Here is a 17672-nt window from a genome sequence, read left to right on the forward strand (position 1 = left end):
AATTTAGTTAGAAACCTATGCAGTTCCTACGGTTTGCTTGGCAAACACCAGCGGTAACAGAATTTCACACTACCAGAACACATTCCTTAGTCTTCTCTATTCCAGCTGTGCCCATGGAGGTAGAAGCCTGGCATTCGGGGGGCTCAGATCATTAGATCCTTTGGCATTAGAGTGACAGTAAGATAGGGGAACAAGGAGAAAGAAATTGAGAGCTCAGTTGCTGTTTGCTGCTGGTCCTCTTCCACATTGCCCCTACAAAAAAGTAAACTCCACCGCTCCTATATGGTATTAGGACCCGCACTGGGGGCACCATGGGCTCAGTGGTTGAGCGTCTGCCTTCCGCCCAGGGAATGACCCCAGAGTCCCAGAATCCAGTCCTAGTCGGGCTCCCCGCATGGAGCCTGCTTCTCCCTCTGCCTGTGTCTCTCATGAATAAATAAAATCATTAAAAAAAAAAAAAAAAAAGACCAACACTGATCACCTATTAATCAAATGAACATGTCTGAGACACCAGCAAAGCAGATCGCCAAAAATATGTGAACATTCAGGGATGAAGCTATTTTTATTTTGGCATGTTTGTAAATTTCGTATCGTTCTTGAAAAGTGAAATTCTATTTCACGATTTAGTATAGTTTTGACAGGAGGTGGTCGTGGGTAGGGCCGTAACACGTGATCATCTTTCTGCAGTAGCTCTTCTTCCAAACATCAACAGTGAAGGCCGGGGGCGGTACCCCCGCCCGACAACGGCCGCCGCTCGCGAGGACAGAGCGCGGGGGGCCGCGGGTACTGCGTCTCTAAGCCTTGCCAGGGGCTCAAGAGTATTTGGCTCCTCCATCCCCCTTTTCCCAGTTTTTGTTACTTTTCTTTGGGAAGCTAAGTCTAAGAGTTCACAGGACAGAAACACGCATTTCGCTCGATGATCTTCAACAGAAATGTGTCATCGAGAGCACGACGTTCATGGCCGACAGAAACCTCAGTCTTTCCTCTTTGTCATCAAGAAAGTGAAGATACTGGAGACGCCCGCAAACGGCTTCAACCCTCTCCCTTTCCACATACTGTGTCCGTGTCCACCCTCTTGTAGGCGCAGACATCGTCCCCCGCACACACAAACGGGGGCCTTTGCACCTCACGCGTCTCGGAGCATCCCTACAACTTCTTGCCCGCGTCTCCGGAAGCCGGGGCCGCATCTGCAGACCCCGGTTCAGGCGGTCGCCGCTCCCGGTCTCCCGGTCTCCCGGTCTCCCGGTCTCCCGCTCCGGCGCAGCCCCGCCGCCACAGCCGCGCGCAGGTGCGTACTGCCGCTCCGTGCGTGGACGCCCCCGACGCACCTGACGCGCGCCCAGACCGCCTTCCGGCCCCGCGCGCCGGAAGTGCTTGCCTCATTTCCGCCTCGCCAGCGATTGGCTCAACGCAAGACTCCTTCCCTTGGCTGTGAGCCCGCGGCTCGAGCCGGCCCGCCTCTTGCGCGCAGTGATGACGACATCGGCCGGCGGCGGCGGCGAAAACGGGGGGACGGGTAGGGCTTCCCGGGCTGCAGGCCTGGCCGTGGCGAGCTGCTGTCATGGCGGCCGTGCAGTGGGGCTTCGTTGCCCTCCTCCTGTTGCTGCTCTCAGGGGATGCCCAGGGCTCGGAGCTGCCTGGGGCTGCTGCCGATGGGTCAGGCGGGAGTGGGGTCGGCACAGGAGACCGCTTCAAGATCGAGGGGCGTGCGGTTGTTCCCGGGGTGAAGCCGCAGGACTGGATCTCGGCGGCGCGAGTGCTGGTAGACGGAGAAGAGCATGTCGGATTTCTTAAGTGAGCCTCCTGTGGGCAGCGGGAAAGCGCTTGGCGTGGACGCCAGAGGGGAGCTGCCCCTACGCGAGCCAAGTATCGAGGGCGAAGGGGTGGGCGCCGGTGGCGGTGTGCGCCGGGAGACCTTGGGGGCCCTACGCTTCCCCTCTCCTCCCCGTCGCCCGTTTCCCTGTACCTGGGGGTGGCAGGTGCTTGTCCCAGGGCGGAGCGGGGGGGGGGGGTCAGTTTCCTTCGACTCCGTTTTCGCCTTGCTACGGGGTCGACCACTCCTCGGCCCCGCGGACGGGTGGACGCTAAAGTCTCTGCGTCTCATGTGATTTCCTCCCAATCTGGCCACTTTTTTTTTTTTTTAAGATTTATTTATTTATTCATGATAGACACAGAGAGAGAGGCAGAGACACAGGCAGAGGGAGAAGCAGGCTCTATGCAGGGAGCCCGACGCGGGACCCGATCCCGGGACTCCAGGGTCGTGCCCTGGGCCCAAGGCAGGCGCCAAACCGCTGGGCCACCCGGGGATCCCCGAATCTGTCCACTTTTGCATTCGTTTCTGTCTTTTGGCAGCTTGATGTTGTGTAGAAATATGCTGAGCGAGTGGGAATTCTCAAAGCCCAAAGGATTTCTATGATGGCATAGACTGGGAGGCTAATGTTGCTGCTTCTCAAATTAATGGGCCCTGAAGTCCCTAATCAAAAAGCATTTTTTTTTTTTTTTTTTTTTTTTGCCTGGAGGTGGGATTATTCTTTTTTTACAGTTGAATTCATCGAGGGATTTGCAGCGTTACATTTGGGGCATTTGTGTGAGACTGGGGTTTCTCCACATTTGCTAACATGGTTCAGTCCTTTCTAGCTTATTGTAAAAATGGGATTTCAACTTCTGTTAAAGAACGTGGTGAATTTATTAGCACTCCAGTTTTGCAGCAACCTGCTTTTCAGATGTTTAGGCATAACTGTGATGTTTCAAGTCTTTCGTTCGCTGCTTGGGATGTGAAACTGAACTGAAAGAAAATATTTAGGGCAGCTCCGGTGGCGCAGCGGTTTAGCGCCGCCTTCGGCCCGGGGTGTGATCCTGGAGACCCGGGATCCAGTCCCACGTCGGGCTCCCCGCATGGAGCCTGCTTCTCCCTCTGCCTGTGTCTCTGCCCCCCTGTCTCTCTGTGTGACTGTCGTGAATAAATAAATAATTTAAAAATATTTAGGGGGATCCCAGGGTGGCTCAGCGGTTGAGCGTCTGCCTTCAGCCCAGGGTGTGACCCTGGAGACCCAGGATCCAGTCGCACATCGGGCTCCCTGCATGGAGCCTGCTTCTCCCTCTGCCTGTGTCTCTGCCTCTCTGTGTGTCTCGCATGAATAAATAAATAAAATCTTTAAAAAAATAAAAATATTTAGGAAAGAAAGTGTTTTCCTGATTGGTTTGTATACCAGCAAGTGGTATTTGAAAACCAGACATTGTAAATATGGACTTTTTTTCTTTCTTTCTTTTTTTTTTTTTTTTGGACGTTTATTTCTCAATCTGATTTGCAAATATTCAGATCACCCGGGTGCTGTTGAATTAGAATTTGAATCTCAGATTAATAATGATGAGAAGCTAGTCTTTTTTTTTTTTTAAGATTTTATTTACTTATTCATGAGAGCCATACACAGAGAGAGAGGCAGAGACACAGGCAGAGGGAGAAGCAGGCTCCACGCAGGGAGCCAGAGGTGGGACTTGATCCTGAGTCCCCAGGATCACTCCCTGGGGGAAGTCGGTGCTAAGCCGCTGATCCATCTGTGCTGCCCGAGAAGCTAGTCTTAATGCTATTTGTTTTTACAAATCTGGCGTTAGGGCGTTCTTTAGGGTTTGCCTCAAGTGATGATGTTTTAATGAAGAAACTCAATTAAACCTTGGGAATTGGGGATCCCTGGGTGGCTCAGCGGTTTAGCGCCTGCCTTCAGCCCAGGGTGTGACCCTGGAGACTCGGGATCAAGTCCCACATCCGGCTCCCTGCATGGAGCCTGCTTCTCCCTCTGCCTGTGTCTCTGCCTCTCTGTGTCTCTCATGAATAAATAAATCTTAAAAACAAAACAAAACAAAAACCTTGGGAAATTAGCCTAAACTAACCACTTGGCTTCTCTTTTCTGTGGTATATAATTCTTTTAAGAAGCATTTATAATTTTTGTTTTAAAATAAGGTATAAGTTATATGTTTGTTGAAGAAAACATAAACAAGAGGTAAGGGATAAGACAACATTTTATCGTATCTTTTCCAGCCTTTTTGTAATCATATGACCTGTTTTTAATAGTAAAATACAATATATAGTACTCTGTAGCCTTTTTTTTTTTTCCCCCACTTAATATCTTGTGAGCAGTTTCTGACATCCTTTCATGTTCTGGCATTTGTATATAGAAATGTTAAGAATTAAAAAAAAAGAATTAATATGAAGAGCTTATGGTGGGACTCTTGTTGGAAGAGGGATAGTAATTTGTCTTATACCTGTTATGCATAACTACAATGCCATTTTGACTTATAGTTCTGCTTGTTGAGGGTGGCTTGGGTCTTGGCTAATGGAGGTGAGGGGAGTTTTGACTGAGGATGCTTCATGCCACTTCTTGCTCTCATCACTGTGTATATAAAGCATAATTTACACTCCAGAATAAATAATTCACGGGGGGATCCCTGGGTGGCACAGCGGTTTGGCGTCTGCCTTTGGCCCAGGGCGCGATCCTGGAGACCCCGGATCGAATCCCACATGGGGCTCCCGGTGCATGGAGCCTGCTTCTCCCTCTGCCTGTCTCTCTCTGCCTCTCTCTCTCTGTGACTATCATAAAATTAAAAAAATAATAATAATTCAAGGGAAGTCTAATGAAAGGATTAAACAGTGTAGTCATGGTGTTAGGGAAACAGCCAGGTTGTGCGGTACTCTGGAGTTTACAACCTCAAAGCCACTGTCACCTCTAAGCCTGAAGGAAGTAGGGGAAGTAAAGGTTACTGGGGCAGGAAAGGACTGCCGCAAGAGGAGCTCTGCCCTGTGATGGAGCAAGTCAGAGATGGCCTGTCAGGGGAGAGCTGAGGAAAGATATGCTAAGCTCATTTTCTTTCCTTCTGTCTGCAAAGAGGGAGGAAAAGGGTGGAGAGTGGGTGTGAAGGGCCAGTGAAGACCTCCAGCCCAGGAATAAGTTAGTTTGATGTTTACATTTCAATTCTGTTTTAGTTTAGTGTGTACTTTGAAGTAGCAAGGAGTATCTTTTCCTCCTGCTGCTTTGTAAGTATTGTGAATGTGGCAGAATCAGTTTTTTCTTTAGCTATGAAAGAGCCTAATGATTTAAGAAGCATTATTTAATGTATTATACTAGGACTTCTTTGATAAACCAGATTTTTTTAAAAGATTTTAGTATTCATGAGAGATGCACAGAGAGAGGCAGAGACATAGGCAGAGGGAGAAGCAGGCTCCATGTGGGACTCGATTCCAGGACCCGGGGATCACGCCCTGAGCTGAAGGCAGATGCTCAACCACTGAGCCACCCAGGTGTCCCTAAAGCAGATCTTTTTAGGATCATTTGTTTTCCTGAAACAGATACTTCTTTTTCTTCAGAAGGTCAGTTTCTCATTATCAAAACAAATTAATTTTGATTGTGAACCTGAGATTATCGGCTCTTCGTGGGATGGTTTTCTAAGTCCAGAAAGTAATAGAGGAAATCGGGAAGAAAAGGCAAATGGTTTTAACCACATAAATCTATTAAACTTCTATATATCCAAACAAAAGTAACCAAAGTAGACGGGAACTATATGTAACATGTGGAACAAATGGTGCTTGATGACCTTTTTCTTAGACAACAAAATGCAAACAAAAACTAGGAAAAAGCCATTAAATTTTAATTAAGGAATTGTTACAGGAGGTTGGCAAAATTGAAACCTTAATATTGTAGTAATAATGCCTATTGATAATTTCCCTTGAATGAAGACATGGCTTCAGAATTGAAACAGTACCCTCTTTATCAGCTGTCCCACAGAAGGAATTAGAAGTGCTTTCTATGTCAGGATTCTCTGCTCCTGTGGCGTGCTCAGAGTTGTCAGAATCCTTTCAGTGTGATTGTGGAAGCTGAAGCATGGGGACAATTCTTGCCAGTTTGGGTGTTTTTTTGTTTTTTTCCAACTTCTGTGTCATTTGGAGGAGCTTGATTTAGGACTTAACAGATGATTTAAAACATAAGAAGAAAGCAGCAAGCTGTTGATCAGCAGTGTCCAAATAATGATTTTCATTTTTCCAGGACAGATGGGAGTTTTGTGGTTCATGATATACCTTCTGGATCTTATGTAGTGGAAGTTATATCTCCAGCTTACAGATTTGATCCTGTCCGAGTCGATATCACTTCAAAAGGAAAAATGAGGTAAGAGCATCTGATTTAGTTTTTACAAAAGGCGAGGATACCAAATACCTCCTATATTGCTTTTAGAATTTAGAGTTAGGGTTGAAAAGTTTCTCATGTAAACTACAGATATTCCATGAAACATCCTTACATTATCTTTAATATTTTTTCTCCTCTGCCACCTAAAATATCCTTATATTATTTTAATCTGAGTGTTGGTAATATTGCAAAGTTGAACTTCCTCCTGCTCAGGTTTAAAATTTATTTTAAAGCTCCTAATAGGATTATAATAGAGAAGAGGCAAGATTACCTATCATGAGAGCAGAAAGTCTGAAGGTTATAATTGCAATATGATTATTGAAGTGGGAAATAATTTAACTTTTCTAAATTAGAAATATTACTACCTGTTTTTCATTGGAGGTTATTGATAATACCTCTTAATACCTATTTAATAGTTGTATTGATCTAGAAATTTCTACAGTTCTTCCTTTCTGAAATATTTAGTGTACATTGGAAATTTAGTATTTTTTAAGCAAATGGTAGATTACATTGTTTAGTTTATCTCAAAGTAAGGATCGTGATAAGAAAAAAAGCACAGTATTAGAGGTTGGCAGACTAGGAAAAATTTCAGAATTTCTAAGTAGATGAACATATGCTTTGAAGTTTAGGTGAAAAGAATGCTGGACTAATTCAGGTTGTGAGTATGGAATATCACAAATCCGTTTGAAGTTGGAATCCCTTGTGTAGATGTCCACAGTTATTCTTTCTGTTATAACCCCAGTTATTTATTTATTTTTTTATTGTCCCATACCAGTAATATTCTCCTTGGTCTAATCTGACCAGGAAGTATATGAAACAATTTTATGTACTTGTTTATTTTTTCTATCTTTATTGAGGTATGGTGACAAATATGAAAGTATTTTGAGTGGTAATGCCTTTTCTATGAGCTATCGCAAAATAATTCCATGTTACAGTAATAAAGCATAGGTCTTGCAAAGGTAAAAATAGATTTGGGGTTCGAGGAGCTCTGTTTTATTACTGATCTTTTTGGTATGTGCAAAGAATATTTAGATTGATTTGTAGAGACCCCAAATTCAGCTGACACGATAGAAATAATATTCAGTTGGTACCATAATATTTACATTTGAGTTTATGCCTAAAATGTTTTTCTTCTTTCTTTGCCTTTTGTTTTTGGACTTTGAAAGCTATGAAAGTATAATGTGTAAATATGCTATAATTCACATATAATGAATGAGTCACACATAGAGCTGTCTCATCCTTTATATCAGCTCCTTATTAGTCCATTTATGCCACTGCCTGTTATGGACAGACAGGGGTCCCCCCCCTCCCCTTTTTTAAATGTGAGTGAACAGAGATGATTGTTTGGTGGCAATTTAAATTCTTTTTTTTTTAAGATTTTTTTTTTAAATAAATTTATTTTTATTGGTGTTCAATTTTTCAACATACAGAATAACACCCAGTGCTCATCCGACAAGTGCCCACCTCAGTGCCTGCCACCCAGTCACCCCCAGCCCCGCCCACCTCCCCTTCCACCACCCCTAGTTCGTTTCCCAGAGTTAGGAGTCTTTCATGTTCTGTCTCCCTTTCTGATATTTCCCACTTATTTTTTCTCCTTTCCCCTTTATTCCCTTTCATTATTTTTTATATTCCCCAAATGAATGAGACCATATAATGTTTGTTCTTCTCCGATTGACTTATTTCACTCAGCATAATACCCTCCAGTTCCATCCACGTCGAAGCAAATGGTGGGTATTTGTCGTTTCTAATGGCTGAGGAATATTCCATTGTATACATAAACCACATCTTCTTTATCCATCATCTTTCGATGGACACCGAGGCTCCTTCCACAGTTTGGCTATTGTGGACGTTGCTGCTAGAAACATTGCTGCTAGTGCAGGTGTCCCGGCGTTTCATTGCATCTGTATCTTTGGGGTAAGTCCCCAGCAGTGCAATTGCTGGGTCATAGGGCAGGTCTATTTTTAACTCTTTGAGGAACCTCCACACAGTTTTCCAGAGTGGCTGCACCAGTTTACATTCCCACCAACAGTGTAAGAGGGTTCCCTTTTCTCCACATCCTCTCCAATATTTGTGGTTTCCTGCCTTGTTAATTTTCCCCATTCTCACTGGTGTGAGGTGGGATCTCATTATGGTTTTGGTTTGTATTTCCCTAATGGCAAGTGATGCAGAGCATTTCCTCATGTGCATGTTGGCCACGTCTATGTCTTCCTCTGTGAGATTTCTGTTCATGTCTTTTGCCCATTTCATGATTGGATTGTTTGTTTATTTGGTGTTGAGTTTAATAAGTTCTTTATAGATCTTGGAAAAGATTTTATTTATTCATGAGAGACAGAGAGACAGAGAGGCAGAGACACAGGCGGAGGAAGAAAAGCAGGCTCCATGCAGGGAGCCTGATGTGGGACTTGATCTGGGGACTCCAAGATCACACCCTGGGCCAAAGGCAGGCGCCAAACCACTGAGCCACCCAGGGATCCCTAAATTCTTGATACTATCATGAAACTAATATAATGATGCCACTAAAAATAAATTCTTTAAAAATTTTCTCCTCTATTTTTGAAGTTAAATTGTTGTCTTAGAATAGTTTGTCCAAATTCTAATCATATTTCTTGCTGTTGTCTATTTAGAGCAAGGGTGAAGCTTGAAATGAAGGTAATGTCTTATAAATATGTTTATAAATATTCTTTGATAGAATAAATGGACTTTGAATTTCAAAGTAGATGAACCTCATTAGGTATCAAATTTCTTGTCTTTTTAGAGACATAAAGATTTTTAATAAAATAAATAGGTAAAATCCTAGTATGTTAAATTTAAACTTTAAAGGACTTATGACTTTTTATAAATTTTAGAATTGTAAGCTTAGAGTTGGGTAGGTATGTAGATTACACTTTTTATTATATACACATTTAAGTGTTTTTTTTTTTAATATCAAAAATACCAAATCCTGGAGGAAATGAGGATTGTTAAAAGGGATACTTGTCTGTTAGGAACTATATTTTTATTTACTTTTGCTCTGAATTTTGAATAAAGTAGTCTAAGAAAATGGAAATATTTTTCTGTATATGAAGTTTTTGTTTTTTTTTTTTTTTTTTTGGCTTTTTGCTGTGGGTAAAGAGTACTTCCTGCTTTAGCATTTAAGGACTAGTTGCAGCAGTGGGATTCATGTTCTCGGTTTCCTTCCTGATGATTGGATGCCTGAAACTAGGTAAAAATCATGGGCCTTATTATTTTAATAATCGGAAGTGGGACAGAATAGAGAACAGAGTGGGATTCATATAAGATCCTAATATTCGTGACCAACATTTTGTAAACATGCATGGTAATATGACAGACATTTCCTTTTAAATATATAGCACCCAAATGAGTAAGGGAAATCCTGGGAGGACAAACTATAAACCATTTTCCCACCTGGGGGTTTTGATACTCTAACCACAATGCTTAGTTTTGGGGTACCTGGGTGGCTCATTCAGTTAAGCATCTGACTCTTGATCTTAGCTCAGGTCTCAGCTTGTGGAGACTGGGGGGGAAAAAAAGCTTAGATTTTATTAGCAGTATGTAGGTAAGAGCCTTAAGATTGTTTTGAGCCAGAATTAGATCTAATACTTGATTCCCCCTTTGACCCTTGGCACTAAAATCCAAAAGACCAGGCTCCCAATCAGAAAAATCTGTCCTGAAATTTAATAGTCACAGTCCTACCTTCACTGAAATTTGGGGTGTGAATTTATTACTTCTTGCATAATCCAGAAACTTTGAAGCTGTGCAATTAACAAGATCATCCGTTTTCATAATCTTGGACTCCTGGCAGAGACAAATGCATAACCTCTTTGCAGGGAAATACTTTGTCCAGGTCCACACATAAAGAAAGTATATAACTTATCAAATATCCCCCAAAAAACAATGTACATGGAGTCAGTAGATGAATTAGACGTCTTAGAACCTCAGATAATAGAATTCTTGGATATGGACTATGTAATAGTTTAAAGTATGTTTAAAACGCTTATACAAATAAAGATTTATTGCCGTAAGAGTAAAATACTATAAAAATAGACCATAGATATTTGAAAAAAGGACAAAATAGAACTTCTACAATAAATATAGGTTTTGGAATACAAAATTCAATGCGTGTATTAAACAATTGAACAGAGATTTGATGAACTGGAAGATGGATCAGAAGAAATTTACCCAGAATGCAGTACACCTAAAGGAATGGACACGGTGAAAGAATTTAATAAGATGCCAAGTAGAGAATAAAAAGGTGGAACAGGTGTCAAGTAGAAATTCCATAAGGAAATGAGCGAATGGTGGGGAGGCAGTTTTCAAGAAGTAAACTGGAACATGTGTGAACATGGGTGAGAGTGTTAATTAAAATTAGTGGCATCTCTGGTGAAAATGTAGTATTACCTATGGCACTGTTGCAGGATTTTCTTAAATGATAAATTTTTCCTGCAAAGTAAACGTGAAAATTGAGTGTGTTCATTAATGCATATCTCAAGCAATCAAAGAAGTAAAATCCAGCATTTTTATATATTTGTAACAATTTATTATTAAATATAATCAAAGAGCTTTACAGCTAGAAGAACTCTCAAAGAACTTTTGATATAACCAGCAAAGAATTTGTTTAATCCCACAGGCCTAGGTAATAACAGAACTATAGCTAGAAATTAGGTCTCTTGATTCCAAGTCTAGTGTTCTTCCTCTACAGTTTGCTAAATATTTTAGAAATACAGATAAAGCTACTTTGATCAGATTTTTAAGATCAAAAATTTAGATGCCAGAGCATTTTAGAAAAAGCTAAAGGTAATTATAAGGCATTGCTAATGTATTATGAGTAGTTTTTTTAATTAGTAATGTTTTTGATGAAATTACTGATGCTTTTTTCATGTTGCTTTATCAGAGCAAGATATGTGAATTATATCAAAACATCAGAAGTGGTCAGACTGCCTTATCCTCTTCAAATGAAGTCTTCAGGTCCACCTTCTTACTTTATTAAAAGGGAATCATGGGGCTGGACAGACTTTCTAATGAATCCGATGGTATGTATCTGTACAATTAAGTATCTTTACTAATCTCTAATTTGATTCCAGGTAGTTGAAAAGTTCTAACCCTGGTGAGGAGGAAAAGTCAAATTATTAAGATGAAAGGATAATTGTGAATAGTTTTATTGATTTCAGGAAAATAGTATCTTTGGGAATATTAATGAAAAGAATATAGTGAGAATTGCATGGTAGATTTGACATTGAAATGTGCAACAGCAATGTGATAAATATGATGAAATGTTTTAAAATTCAAATGGAATATGTGGCAAGTCACGTGGAGTTAGCTGTCTCATCCTTCATACTACCTGCATATCAGTCCACTGATGAATGTGCCATCATTTATTGATCAGCCACTATTGGTGGCTTGAGTAAGGATTTTTCTCCTTTTTGCATATGTGTAGTAAACAGAAAAATTATTCTGTGGTAATTTAAATACAAGGTATGAAACTAATGTTATGGTATCCACTGATAATAAAACACTAATAGAATGCATTCTTTAGAAACAAATGGACTTTGTTTTTCTGCTTCTGGAAATTGAATTATTATCTTGCAATTGTGTAAGTGGTGATCATATTCCTTTCTGATAGCTTATTTAAGTCACAGAATATTTGGGGACTGTACATTTTTTGAAAGGAATAAATAGTACCTAAAATCTGCTATCAGGCATAAAGAAGCAGGAGAGTAGAGTGGATAGGGGAAATCAGCAATGAGACTCCAAAGCTTATTAAGAAATATCTTGCATGTTTTCATTTCTGAAATTCCTTGGAAACATACCTACTACTAGAAGCTTCATCTGTTATAGTAGTCACCTAGTAGCCTATATTGCAGGCTTGAGAGGATGTGCATTAATTAGAGGGGCATATAATATTTTCTGCAAGAACCACAAAGTTATCTGGAAAGAGCCTAGCTGGCCATCAGGATCATCATTCTTAATGCCAGACTGCAGATTAAAGAAAGTGAATAGTTATGTTAGCAAACTGTGTTAAATTGTAAACTCTGCAAAATGGTAAGTGGTGTAGATAGGAAGTGAGGTGACTATAAAGTCCAAACCTACATAGGTAAGGCTCTTATACTTTATAGGAGTTAAACATTGAGGAGCACCTTATATCAACAGGACTGGGTCAGTAGAATTGAGGTGCTGCCGCTAGTTTTGTTGTGTATATAACATTTGAGTCTTTAATTTTATCATCATTTCAAACATTTTTTGTTTTTTTTTTTTTCTTTCCACAGGTTATGATGATGGTTCTACCATTATTAATATTTGTGCTTCTGCCCAAAGTGGTCAACACAAGTGATCCTGACATGAGACGGGTAAGATTATTCCCCCCCTGTGGATTTTTGAACGGTAGTCTGATGCCTGAACCAGCTGTTGTGGCTGACTGGCTTGGGGTTTTTTTTGGCTTTATCCTAATTCCCAAGCCAAATTCATTCAGAGGTTGTGTTAACACAGTATCGTGTTCCAGCCATTTAATTAGTTGTTGCCATTGGACCAGATAAATTGTTGGTTCTGCCTCATAAAAGCCTGGATCTCTTCGTATAGCTAAAAAACTCGGCCTAGTACTGTGTTTGTGCCTCATTTGTTAAATAGTTGAAATGCATAATAATCCTGGTATCCCAATCCAAATAGTTTGCAAAATGATAGCTTCTTACAATTTATTTTTACTTCACAAAACCCTTCAGAGTACACATTTAGTTTATATGTTCAGATACATACACACAAATTCTGATCACCAAGGGAGAGAACTAGAATAGTGGCTTCCAGACTTCACCACAAAATCATACCGATTTGTCAATGGGTGGGGAGTTGCCAAGTAAGATCCTTCAAATTTGGGTGCCACTGCTTTGTCTTTTTAAAATTTTGGCTTCCATAAAATCTTCAGAATTCTTTTAACCATTACTTTTCTTCTACCTGGAAACCATCAACAAATATCTCATGAGTTCCAGGTTTTTCCATTTTATATAATATATTGATGTATTGACACCTTATTCATTGCTGAATGAACATTTATTGATTGATAGCTACAAAAATAAATTGTATATCATCTCTGTGGTCAACAAGCTCAGAGTCAGTTAAATGAAGGAAATATAATGGATTTATGAACACTCATCTTGCTATCAGGATTGTAGGTGTATGTGTGAGTGTGTGTGTGTTTTAAATGGGAAAATAAGATACACATAAAATAAATACAGATGTTTGCTGAGGTAGTAGGTGATCAAGTTCTGTAGAAGGCAAGGCATTTATTCCAAACTGGAATAGCAGAAAAAACTTCATGTTTAAAGAAAGCTTTATGATATTTCAGAATATCTTATTCCCAAATTTGACATCTTAGTTTCAGCATTGGTCAGAGAGTGTACATCCTTGTAATCCTTGTATCTATTAAGCCAGTTAACTCTGTGGCATTAGTAGAAGGAAACACTAGTGGTCACATTGGATCAAAAATTCATTCCTTGCAAAGTGCTTTGCAAATAGTAAGCAGTATAAAAAGTTCTTTAGGATCCCTGGGTGGCGCAGCGGTTTAGCGCCTGCCTTTGGCCCAGGGCGCGATCCTGGAGACTCGGGATCGAATCCCACATCGGGCTCCCGGTGCATGGAGCCTGCTTCTCCCTCTGCCTGTGTCTCTGCCTCTCTCTCTCTCTCTCTGTGTGTGACTATCATAAATAAATAAATAAATAAAAGAAAAACAATCCTTATTAAAAAAAAAAAAAAAGTTCTTTAATCAAGAGCTTCAGAATTGGAGAGATTAAAAAATAGAATTGATATGTTTAATGCAGGGTCTCAAGATCTCTTGCCATATACATTTAATTCTTGATTATTAGAGCATGTTAACATTTTTTACTTATGCTTATAACATTTCTTTTCCTAGCCATATATGTAAAAGCACTTTCTCCCTGAGAACCTGTGTATAAATTCTACCTTTGGGAAGAAAGCCTAAGCTAATATCCAAGTAGTGTTGTTCAACTTTAAATGATAGATAATACAGTATTTGCTATTCTTTTTTCATGTGTGAACTAATACAATTTTAAGTTCACTTTTGGAATTTAATGTAAAATTTAAATGTAGCATGTATTACATTAGTATTTTTAAAGGTAGAACAGTACTTTATAGATTCTTGGCTCAGTAGAGGACAAAACTGTAAAATGAAGATACCAAATCCACATGAGGTCCTACCAGTGATTTGTTTGTAACATTTATGTTGCTTGCTTTAGATGCTGTGATAAGGTTACTTGGGCTGTATAGATTTACCACTAAGGGCCTTAGGAATGGAATATTGGAAATACTGTAGTTACTTTTCAAACATTTCTGATAACCTTGGTATATAATTAAAGATTGATACTCTTTTTATATGCATTTAAAGAAAGCATGAGTTAAAAAAAACACTTGGTAAAACAGTAAAAAAGCCTTTTTATCAGAAAACATGAAATAAAATGGCAAGAATATGATCACATATAATCTTAGAAAATACCCGTTATGAAAACATAAGCTGAATCAAACCCTGTGCAAGATTTATTGGGGATTAATTAAGGATCACAATACTTAGTAGTAAAAAGGAAGTATGAAACATGGTTTCTGAAGGGCCGGTGGGTATAACATTGCTGAGAACCAGTAGCTTCTACTTGTATTCCTCTCCTTTAATGGAAGTGTTAGTTGTTAACTGACTTGAAAGATCTCAGTGCCTTTCCAGTTATTGTGCTTTGTCCTCTTGCAGGAGATGGAGCAGTCAATGAACATGTTGAATTCCAACCATGAATTACCTGATGTTTCTGAGTTCATGACAAGACTCTTCTCTTCAAAATCGTCTGGCAAGTCTAGCAGCGGCAGCAGTAAAACAGGCAAAAGTGGGGCTGGCAAAAGAAGGTAGTTGGACCATGTGGAGATAGCATTTGCACAAACACAGCAACACTGGGTGACATCCAAGTCTTGAGGGGAAACCGTGTGAAGCAACTACTGTAAATTTGAGTCATCCTTAAAGTTGATCTCTTATAACTGTTGTGTGTGGTAACTTTTCAGCACGTGTTTTGTACTTGGTAGACAAGAAAACCCAGCTTTCATCTTTTATCTGTATGAGGTCAATATTGATGTCACTGAATTAATTACAGTGTCCTATAGAAAATGACGTTAATAAATTATATGAAGTACTTTACATTATGTATATTAAAATGTCTTAATCCAGAGATGAAATGATCTTGTTACTTCTCTTTCACTTAGTGTTTCTTTTATTCCAAACATTTTTCTTCTTTCATTATATGAGGCTTAAAATTGACATTTCCTATTTAAAAAGAAGTGGCTTATATTTTTGGAGCTGCATGTGCCATGGTTTTTTTGTGTAGCCAGACCTTACGAAATTATTAGCCCTGCCCTGCATTTAAACAACAGGGAATGTTTGGGGTGGAACCATATGTTCCTGATGTAGTTTTAACTTGTTATTACAGTTAGTTTCAGAGTATAGATGGGAGTACATGTTACTAGTTCTTAAATTTTGGTTACCGTCTATGGGATTCATTATTGACTCTCAGTATAGACTGTGCTTCAAGGTGGGAGTCAGAGATGGATGATGTCTAGTGCCTGTCCACAATAGAGCTTGTATGTAGGGAGGAAACACAAATAATAACAGGTTATGAATGGTCAGGGGAAGGAAGTGCAGTGGTGGCAGAGCCTCCTGGAGACTAAGGGTGGAAAATCAACCTTAGAGCTCCTGGTGTAATGTTGGTAGTATAGCACAGGTAGCTTTTAAATCCCATCATCTGGGGATCCCTGGGTGGCACAGTGGATTGGCGCCTGCCTTTAGCCCAGGGCGCGATCCTGGAGACCCGGGATCGAATCCCACGTCGGGCTCCCGGTGCATGGAGCCTGCTTCTCCCTCTGCCTGTGTCTCTGCCTCTCTCTCTCTCTCTCTCTCTCTCACTCTCTCTCTCTCTCTCTCTCTCTCTCTATCATGAATAAATAAAAAAAAAAAAATTTTTTTTTTAAATAAACAAATCCCATCATCTCTTCTATCACTCTCAGACTTGTTGGAATATAGATTACCTTACTTTCCATTCAGGATTATCTCAAAAGCTTTTTTTTATTTCAAAAAGTCATAAAAATTTCAGACCTTTTCTTTTGCCTTATTTTAATTAAATGTGAATTCCAAAAAACTATACTCTAGTAAAGGTCTCCTATCCTTTTCTATGTTAAAGAACCCCCCTATTTTCTTAAGGTTGTTAAATCAGCCAAAAATAACAATAACAACAAAAGATTGATTCCAAAGTCTTATTTTCCCTTTTGTGTAGGTACCATTGTTCATTTTGAAATGAGGTTCCTAAGTTTTCTTATAAAGATGTAAGTTCTGATACAGAACATTTTATTAACTGTATCTATTTTTAAATTATATACTACAGTTACCAAGCTGGTTAAGCTATGAATGATTAAGGTGGATAGACTGGTTAATGGTAGAACCAGGTAGGTCTTTGAAAATAATCATTTATTGAAAATAATTAAAATACTAGAATACTATTTGAATGGAAGCTGCAATCCATTTATTTATTTATCTATTTATTTATTTATTTATTAAGATAATTGTTTATTCATGAGAGACACAGAGAGAGAGGCAGAGGGAGAAGTAGACTCCATGCAGGGAGCCCAATGTGGGACTTGATCCCGGGTCTCCAGGATCACACCCTGGACTGAAGGTGGTGCTAAACTGCTGAGCCACCGGGCTGCCCGGAAGTTGCAATTTAAAGGAGACAGAATATAGTGAGAGTCACAGTTCTATGGCTAGAAATTATCCTGAAAATCTTCAAAATTTGAATTGTCAAAATTTGCACACAGACTACCTAATGACCAAAAAGTTAGGAAAGCACTTCCAAGGAAATTATCATTTCATGAGCTAATTAAGAAACTTTGTGGTTATTTTACATAAATTATAAAGCCATCTGAATATAAAATACATCCTTTACGGTACAGAATGTTATTACATCAATTATATATGAAACTCTTATCTTTGCATAGAACCCTCATCAAATCTTAGTGTGCTTACAAGTACAGAAATGATTGTATTTTATTAGGCAATATTGGGTTCAGTACAAAGAACCCATTTAGCTGCTAACTTGCTTTGTGACTTTGGGCAAGTCACTTTCCCTCTTTGAGCCCTCTCTTGTCTTGTTCATTGTTGTATTTCCAGCATTGAGTGTGTGGGCACACAATAAATGTTTGTTAAATGAATAAATAAATGGGCCTCAAGTTTCCTCCTCTGTAAATTGAGAGATTTAGATTAGACCTGTAAATTCCTTTTCAGATCTAAAATTACTCCACTACAATTCTAAGCTGGTCCTACTACTTCCTACCTGCAAGAACTATATATCAGTGCCAAGTTTTTCTTTTCCACTTCCTCAGATTCTTTCTGCTGTTCCCCATTTGGAACAGAGCAAAGTATTATTTTGCTCTTTAGGGCCTTAGATTCAGTGTACATATATCTCCTTAATATAA

The 17672-nt window shown here is 39.6% G+C and overlaps 1 protein-coding gene across 1 annotated transcript; it reads left to right on the forward strand.

Annotated features, from left to right (window-relative positions):
• The first annotated feature begins 1417 nt into the window (after positions 1–1417).
• Positions 1418–15386, forward strand: EMC7 (ER membrane protein complex subunit 7). Its single transcript, XM_025998398.2, has 5 exons — positions 1418–1794; positions 6036–6155; positions 11065–11203; positions 12437–12517; positions 14914–15386. The coding sequence occupies exons 1-5, from the start codon at positions 1562–1564 to the stop codon at positions 15064–15066; spliced, it is 726 nt and encodes a 241-aa protein (XP_025854183.1). The 5' UTR covers positions 1418–1561; the 3' UTR covers positions 15067–15386.
• The last annotated feature ends 2286 nt before the right edge of the window (positions 15387–17672 follow it).

The sequence above is a fragment of the Vulpes vulpes genome, chromosome 15, assembly GCF_048418805.1.
Source record: "Vulpes vulpes isolate BD-2025 chromosome 15, VulVul3, whole genome shotgun sequence".
In the NCBI taxonomy this organism is placed as follows: domain Eukaryota; kingdom Metazoa; phylum Chordata; class Mammalia; order Carnivora; family Canidae; genus Vulpes; species Vulpes vulpes.